The sequence below is a fragment of the Limulus polyphemus genome, unplaced genomic scaffold, assembly GCF_000517525.1.
Source record: "Limulus polyphemus unplaced genomic scaffold, Limulus_polyphemus-2.1.2 Scaffold636, whole genome shotgun sequence".
Lineage (NCBI taxonomy): Eukaryota > Metazoa > Arthropoda > Merostomata > Xiphosura > Limulidae > Limulus > Limulus polyphemus.
This window is the reverse complement of record NW_013666246.1, coordinates 193,443-202,570: the sequence shown is the minus strand read 5'-3', so window position 1 is coordinate 202,570 and position 9,128 is coordinate 193,443. Positions and strand designations below refer to the sequence as shown.

The 9,128-nt window shown below is 35.1% G+C and overlaps 1 protein-coding gene across 1 annotated transcript in view; it reads left to right on the top strand.

Annotated features, from left to right (window-relative positions):
* The window catches only part of LOC106459606 (putative glutamate synthase [NADPH]), an 81,845-nt gene that overhangs the window by 49,908 nt on the left and 22,809 nt on the right, over positions 1 to 9,128 (top strand). The window contains exons 14-23 of the mRNA XM_022386128.1: positions 800 to 934; positions 1,411 to 1,571; positions 2,059 to 2,151; positions 2,772 to 2,943; positions 3,808 to 3,909; positions 4,920 to 5,105; positions 5,509 to 5,680; positions 6,983 to 7,143; positions 7,674 to 7,790; positions 8,083 to 8,184. Of these exons, the coding sequence (XP_022241836.1) occupies positions 800 to 934; positions 1,411 to 1,571; positions 2,059 to 2,151; positions 2,772 to 2,943; positions 3,808 to 3,909; positions 4,920 to 5,105; positions 5,509 to 5,680; positions 6,983 to 7,143; positions 7,674 to 7,790; positions 8,083 to 8,184 (1,401 nt within the window). The remainder of the gene's footprint in view (positions 1 to 799; positions 935 to 1,410; positions 1,572 to 2,058; positions 2,152 to 2,771; positions 2,944 to 3,807; positions 3,910 to 4,919; positions 5,106 to 5,508; positions 5,681 to 6,982; positions 7,144 to 7,673; positions 7,791 to 8,082; positions 8,185 to 9,128) is intronic.

Here is a 9,128-nt window from a genome sequence, read left to right as displayed (position 1 = left end):
ATATATATATATATATATATATATAAGAAGGACAAATGTTAAAAGACCTAGTAAGTAAACAAGCTATCAGGTTACTTTTGTACTTTTGTCGAGGTGTGTAGTGGCAAATGAAGGTTTTCTTGCGGTGAGTAGAAGTAGAAAAACCGTTGGGTTCTCGGTTTACAAGGACGTCGGTTGTTAGGTTACGGACCGCACAGACTCTTTATTTATTAAACAAAATCTCCTCAAATGACTTGTAAAGTTTTAACTAAGGGCCGTACAGACGGAACTCTCAATAAAGAAACTATTTTATTAAATAAAATGTCTGCTCGAATGATAACTCAAATTCTGTTAAGCCTATTTTAATTCATTATTTCTCATCAGCTATATATGATAGATACTTTCACTAATTCATTTGATGTAGGTCTGTATTATTTCCAAGTTTGACACTACTTCTCTTTGCTATAATACATAAGATTTGATTTAACTTTCAAGTGATTAATTGAAATTATAGTATCTATATTTACTGTAGTAATTTGAGGTATTAGTCTATGAACGTACTTGGTTTGAAAGCTTACTTTCAAACTGAACTGATTTCTTACCTGGTTGTCGTTTTCTTCACATTAAAGTAAACCATTAACTGATAGAGACAGTTTGTCACTTCATTGAGTAGTTAAGAAAAACCAAACTTTTCATTCGTAATGAGTTGTTATAACTGTTACTGCTGTTTGAAATAACTTCGAAAGAAAACATTTATTGAACAGACGATTGTATATTTGTAGGGAAACAATAATAATGTTTGGATAAATATTTTTCAAAGGCATGCCCAGTAGGTCCTGAGGCTAATATTCTCGAACCAAGTCCGGAACAATGTAGGCGTCTGTATCTGGAGCAACCAATCCTCTCTCTTAAAGACATCGAAGTCATCAAAGAGACAAAATACAAAGGATGGAAGGTAGGAGCCGTGCTGAATAACATACTTTGATAAACTCTTTTTAATTTAAGACTTCCAAATTCTGGATTTTACGTTGTTTTTACTTTCTCGACTTTCTGGGAATAGGCTCAAGTGTGGGTTGTATCTTTTGGAATTCCAGTTAAGAAAGAGATAAGGTGTGTGGGTTGTCTCTGTTTGGATCCAAGTTTGGAATAGGCTAAGGTGTGGGTTATATCTTTTCAAATAAAGAATATTACAGAATTGGGTGTTATGCACCTCAACACATAAATAAAACTAAAACGTCTCTATACAAAGATACTGCAGCTAATGCACTAATCAAATTAGTAGGTTTGGTCAAATGTATATTTGTTTAGAACATTATTAGTAGCAATGTAAATATATTGGATTTAGCATATAATTTAGAAAGTGACCAGTAACAACGTGATACGATACTAATATATTTGTTTAGAAAGTGATCAGTAACAATATAATTCCAGACAAAAGTTATCAACATTGTGTACCCCGTATCAGAAGGTGGGGCAGGACTCCTACCGGCGATCAACCGAATTTGTTATGAAGCCTGTTCTGCAGCTCAGGAAGGGTATACAGTGGTTGTCCTTTCTGACATGATGGTTTCAAGGGATCATATTCCAGTCAGGTATGCTACTGCAGCGCCCTCTTAGTTAAATCTAATGACAGATTCATCGAACTCATCTTGTTTGAAATGATGATTTTAGACAAAAATGCTGCACTGAGAAATGTGATTGCAGTGACCCTTGGCTACAGGTAAAGATAAGTATAATGTGTACCTCCTCTCTAGGCCAAGGCTTCAAGGTCATTGGACATATTTTAAGCAGGAATGTGACTACTGACCCTTGGCTACAGGTAAGGATTGGTACCTCCTCTCTTGACCAAGGCTTCAAGTGATTTCAGCATGGGTCTAGCATGATTCTTTTCAGCTGCGTACTATTACGATATCATTTTTGAGTTAACAAAGGGCAGTTTAAATACTACATTATTAACTACTTACTCTTACAGCTGTTCGATTTGCTGCAGTTCTGTACTTGTACCTTTTCTTTATCACACGACAGAAAGAATTGTGGTACTTGTGATAAAAATTTGATTGAATGTATATATATTTTTAGTGCCCTGCTGGCAGTTGGAGCTGTACATCATTACCTGATAAACGAACGTCAGAGGATGAAAGTAGTGTTGGTTCTTGAGACGGGCGAGGCTCGGTATGTTATCTCTATTGCATAATGGTTTGTTAGTTTTAATTTTAAATTTCTAGGGATAAGCTGGTATTTCACCAAACCTATGTAAGTCCATCACATTTGTCTGTTATCTTTATCTCCTCATATGTAGGAGTTCCACGATATCTGTGTTGATGAACACACTGTTTGATCTCAATACATTAAATAGGCTTATTTTACATGTTTATTGATGTAAATACAATCATTTCCCCTTTATATCTATGGAGATACATCACATATGTGTGTTGCTAGGTTTATGGTTTTTCTTGTTACTAGGGAGTTAATCACATATGTAAGTTGCTAGGTGTATAGTTTTCTTGTTACTAGAGGGTTACATAACATATATGTGTATTGTTGGGTGTATAGTTTTATTTCTTGTTACAAGAGGGTTACATAACATATATGTGTATTGTTGGGTGTATAGTTTTATTTCTTGTTACAAGAGGGTTACATAACATATATGTGTATTGTTGGCTGTATAGTTTTATTTCTTGTTACTAGAGGGTTTCATAACATGTGCATGTATAGTTTTATTTCTTGTTACTAGTGGGTTTCATGACATGCTCGTGTATTGTTGGCTGTATAGTTCTATTTCTTATCGCTAGGGAGGTTCATCACATGTGTGTGTTGCTGGGATACGGAGCTGACGCCATCTGTCCCTACCTTGTGTTTGAGATTATGAAGGAGCTTCGCGAAGAGGGACTACTGGACCCTCCTCTCTCTGATGATGAGATATTCAATAATTATACTGAAGCAATTGGGAGAGGCATTTCTAAGGTATTCATGCGTGTATTATATTGGAGACAGAGTAGCAGTCAACAGTTAACTTGTAGGTTAAGGGATAATAACTTTAACCCACATAAACTCCTCTGTAAAGGAACTGCTTTTCAGTCTATGTGGGATTCGGCAGATATTTACCTATATTTGTTTTTACCTTGTGATGTACAGTTCGTATCTCGATTCCAAACTGACATGACTATAAGCAAATTGAATCTATATGATATTGGAGTTGATATAAATGTAATATCTCTTAATGCATAACTTTTTCCATTAATTCATTGCAGAAACGGTGTCTAAAACGTTTCTAAATGTAAAATTGGTGTGATATCTAAAGATCTAGACAATAAAACTTGTACAAGTGACATAAGTGCTTTGATGGCCAAGGATCGAGAAAATGGCACTTGTAAAGGTACCATGGCTGCAGTGATATCTAAAAACCTAGAAAATGGCACTTGTAAAGGTACCATGGCTGCACTGATATCTAAAGACCTAGAAAATGGCACTTGTAAAGGTACCATGGCTGCACTGATATCTAAAGACCTAGAAAATGACACATGTAAAGGTACCACAGGTGCTTTGATAGCTATATATCTAGAAAATGGCTCTTTTGAAAGTATCAAGAGCACTTTGGTATTTAAAAATATAGAAAATGACCCTTTTAGAGGTATCATGAGTGCTTTGATATCTAAGGATCTACAAAATGGTACTTGTAAAGGTACCATGGGTGCGTTGATATTTAGAAACACAAACGAAGGTCAGGGTACTTTAATATTTTGATACTTAAAAATGAAAGTGTAAGGCACTTGCACAGATACCACAGGTACTTTAACTATCTCAACTGCAATTATTTGCTTATCACAGGTAATGGCCAAAATGGGGATTTCCACATTGCAGAGCTACAAGGGGGCCCAGATATTCGAAGCTGTTGGTCTAAGTGAAGAAATCATCGACAAGTGTTTTAAGGTAGAAACGTACACAAGAAATCCTTGTTGTATATTTTATAAGATTGTAAAGCTGTTGGTCTAAGTGAAGAAATCATTGACAAGTGTTTTGAGGTAGAAACGTACACAAGAAATCATTGTTGTATATTTTATAAGACGATAAAACTCTGAACATTACATATATATCATCAGTTTTCACGGTATGAATCAGATTAAGCAAGTATATTGTAACTTATGTTAACAAGATGTTAAAATATTCTTATATTACAGCTATGATATTTATAATATAATAAACACGATACCTCAGTGTATTGAAATCTAGCAAAGAAATATAATACTTAAGACAAAAATAATGACTAAAATTATGTTTGAATGGTGAAGGTCCTTCTTTGAAAGATATATCTAGCATTACATAAACCATTTTTATTTCAATACAAAAAAAAATATTATATTCTACAGGATGGTGGATTATATTGAAATAAGTCCTTTTTTATTTTAAAATCATATGTTAATAAAATCAGCCATTAATAAAAGTGACCACATCTTTTAAACCACGATTATTTATCAATACAAGACATGTATTAAATATATTTGTTTGGAAATAATGAATAATTGTTCAAAACGTGTGGGCAAGCATGGCCAGGTGGTTAGTGTGCTGGACTCGCAATCTGAGGGTCGCGGGTTTGATTCCCCCATCCCACCAAACATGCTCGCCCTTTCAGCCATGGGAGCGTTATAATGTGACGGTCAATCTCACAAGAGTTGGCGATGGGTCTATCACTGCTAAATCAGGGACGGCTAGCGCATATAGTCCTCGTGTAGCTTTGCGAGAAATTAAAAAACATACAAAGCAAAAGATGTGGCCACTTTTATTAATTAGATGCCACAAGGTATATATGAGTAAACCGATTAGCCTTCAGTCATTATTAAACTTCAGATTTACAGCTGATATGTTTGCAGAATTTAAAGAATAACAAAATTCACTATATAGCGCCACCTATGCAATCTTTGAGCTCTGATTTCTCTGTCTAGAATACAGCTTCCCGCCTCGGTGGTGTAACTTTTGAAATGTTGGCTGAAGAAGTTTTAGAAAGGTATCGGATAGCATTTCATGAGAGAGACTGTGACAACCTGATTCTTAGAAACCCAGGTTACTACCACTGGCGCAGTGGAGGAGAAAAACACCTGAACAACCCACTTAGCGTTGCCAATCTCCAGGTAAGAAAATGTGCCTTTAAAACCCGATTTATAGAAACCCAGGTCACTACCACTGGCGTAGTGGAGGAGAAAAACACCTGAACAACCCACCTAACGGTGCCAATCTCCAGGTAAGAACATGTGCCTTTAAAACCTGGTTCTTAGAAATCAGGGTCATCATCGTTGAATTGGAGATCGTTCTTTATGTCGAGTTGAATACGTAAAACGTTAGACTATTTTCATCGTACATAGAACATGTTTACGTTTGTGCTTTCTTTATGTAACTAAAACACACGTGGTTAAAGCTTGTGTGGATTTTGAATTCCTGTCTTAAGAATGGAAGTTAATAACTCAGAGCTTTGAGTGACCGTTTTTCGTAAAAACACTAGATTTTAGTGATTTATAGACTTGTATCCGATAACAGGATGCTGCTCAAAATAACAGCCATGACGCTTATAAGAAATTTGTCGAATCAACCATGGAAAGTGTGAGATCCTGCACTCTACGTGGACAGCTGACTTTAGTCTACACTGACCATCCGATTGATATATCGGAAGTTGAGGAAGCCAAGGAAATTGTGAAGAGGTTTGTAACAGGTGAGGAAGAAACGGCTGACGAGATCATTATCATTGTTTTATCTCTTCAAGTGTTTTAATCGTTTGTAGTTGGTTTCAGCGCAAAGCTGCATAACTGGCTGCTCGTGTTATGCCCTAAAAGTAGCGATATAAGCCCTCAAGCTTGCCGCCGAGCTGCCTGGGGTAATATTTAAGTGTCTATAGATAACGTGCGACGTGTTCTTAAAGATCAATAGCAAATGTTTTTGTAATGAATAAGGGGTAATGTGTAATATATATATTATTGATGAATGTGTGAATCTAGTAGGCCTTATAGCAAAAATATAATAGTTTACTGAAAAGAATAGTCTCTCAATACTTTACACCAGCGTTTCCCAAAGTGCGGGCTTTCCATATTCCATCTTGTGTAGATGGAAGATGGTTTTCCAGTGCCTTCTTCAATAGTCCTTTGGCACAGAAATCCATAGGAGCTGTGTGAGGTTAAATGACTGATATACTTTCGTATGGAATAGCATGAATAGCAGTTTCCTTCTCCAGCTGCTTGATATAAGCAACGATTGAACAGTTGGTATGACTGGACGACTCCTCTTGGTGAACCAATACCCTGTTGAGATTCTTTTTAGTTATGTCTAGTACTGTTGCCTTGAGTACGTGGCGGGCTCTTTTCATTGATCATTTTGTTATGAATTCTCACCTGTTACAAGAAGCCACACTTTATTTATAACGGCTGTGGTACGACTCGTTGCAGGTTCCTTTCTGAATAGGCCTGGTGCCCCAAATTGATCCATATTCTTTTGTTTTCCAATGCCATTAAGTAAAAGTAATATCCCTGTTTTAAATCCTCGATTTGAACATCGATTTATGAATATTTTGCGTCGGAAAAGGCTCTTACACACCTTTCCCAAAAGCATTCAATTTTGAGTGACATCGTACTATCTACGAAATGCCAATGTCAAAATGGAGCTATGATACGTATCTTTAACCGTGTCTTTGTATATCGCTGTAAATCGTTTTAACAGAACGTAATTAACCCTATGTATACTTACATTGTGTGAAATAGGTGTCACCTTTAATAAAGAATGATGTTTTGTGGGTCGTAATGTTCACTGATTGCTACAGGTCATGTTTACATGCGTATACATTTTCAGTTTTACAAATTATAATAACGATGAGCTGTAAACCGATTTAACAAAATCTGTTGAGAAATTCGAACATTAGTTACACACACCACGTGAGTTTGTGAATTAGATGGGCCCTTCTGTGATTAGTCACTTTGTTGTAATGGATCACTACAGAATCTAACATAAATTTTACTTCCTAAAGGTGCCATGAGTTTTGGCAGTATCTCCATTGAAGCTCACAAAACACTGGCGAAGGCCATGAACAAAGTAGGTGCAAAGTCCAACACTGGTGAAGGAGGAGAAGGTGCAGACCGATGGGTGGATAATGATCTTAACAACAACACCCGCTCTGCCATTAAACAGGTGTGAATTATGTACTATTAGGCTTAATATGTGTTAAGCCTTATTTTTAAACATTTAATTTCACTATCGTTCTCGTAAGTTATCGCTTAACCGAAATATTTGTTTTTTTCTGGTATATATATTGAAAATATTTCATAAAAAATGATTAAGATGAGAAAAAGTTTTTAATTTACTTAAATAAAATTGAGTTCATGGTTAATTGAATAAATCAATCTAAAGTAGAGTTCTAACCGACATTGTTATTAAATGTATATCAAGACAAGCGTTCATATCTCTCTTGGTATCCATGGTAACTAAAAGTTTGGAAAGATTATAAAATGCTGTAAAATAACCTGAAACAACATGTGAGTTTGCGAATTATGATGGCTGTTGAAAGTCTGGTAAAAGTAATAAACATTATTTAATATATTTGTTAGGCATACGTAAGATTACAGAAGTGTGAAACCTGCCTACTGTCGAAAAGGGTTTCACATTCAACGAAACCGTTCGAGTATCATCCTAAGTGTTATACAAGTATCCTTCTTTAACAGGTAGCATCTGGAAGATTTGGTGTAACCAGCAGCTATCTAGCTAACGCTGACGAGATCCAGATAAAGATGGCACAAGGAGCTAAGCCTGGTGAAGGTGGAGAGCTTCCAGGATATAAGGTTGTATAAACTTCATATTTATTACTGTCCGACATAATATTATGATGCAGCCTGAAATTATTCTGTATAACAGTATAACACCGTTCATAGTATAAAACTGTGGATCTTCTGTTTATAGTCTAGTACTGTGCAGTTATTATGTTCCTATTGTAACACTGTGTAGTTCTTACGTTCATAGTATAAGTCATTGTTATATTAAATATAACAAAATATTTATTTATTGTATTCAAATTCTGATTGGTAACACCAAGTAAGAAACCCATTATCATTGGTTGATTTTCATGTTACGTAGGTGACTAAAGACATTGCCAAAACAAGACATTCCATTGCTGGTGTAGGGCTTATCAGCCCACCTCCCCATCATGATATCTACTCTATTGAAGACTTGGCTGAGGTAGAAAAGTTGTAACTTCAGATAAATGTTCAGTTTCTTAATAAGTGTTTTGAGACTGGTAGACATTCTTGTATCTAAGCTCTTAACCCTTTATTGTTACATTGTATCGTACAGGCAACAGTAATATATCTTTGTTGTTTAATACACATAGATACTTCAATTCTGTAGTTGATTACTCTTATTTGCAGGCAACAGTCGAAATAAGCCATGGAATTATTATTGTTGGTTCCTCAGTTGAACATTGTTACTTTTAGATAATGTACTCATTTATAACTTATCAAAAAATGTGTCACAAAAACATTTTTTGTAGAATATATAATATTTTAAGCAAGAAATTCAAAGAAAACATTTTCCCACTGTATTTTTTATAATGTGTATTAGAAAGTTAATGAGTCTTAATAGAAATGTTGTGTTAATATGTACAATTGTGAATCATGAGATACAATTCACGGGTCTTTCAATTGTTAATATGATTTTACAGAGGGTATTAAATGGCAGCTCTGGTGTCTAATCTGTCCTACTTCAAACGATGACTAATATGACTATCAATTTACCATTAAATTATTATTATTATTATAAGAAGTGACTTTCAAAGACTCTTTAAATAATATTTTGATTAAAAATTATACTTTCTTTGGGATATTCATGATATGAAGTATTATAGACGATTCAGTACGTTATATTAAAACGATTTTGAAAGCAAAAAGTCAAGTGATAATTACACCTGATATAAAGTCGTTGAGGAACGGCATGTATCAGAACTACATTTTGACGTTGTTTGGTGTTTTGTAGGTAGTGTTGTGTATCCGAATATTCATCGCTTTTGGGAAGGTTTCTACTTACACACTTTGATAGCTTTATCCCGTGTTACATGCTTACTTAAACAGAGCTTACAACCTGTGCTCCACATTTCTTAATCTACACTCTGAAATTTCTTTCTTACA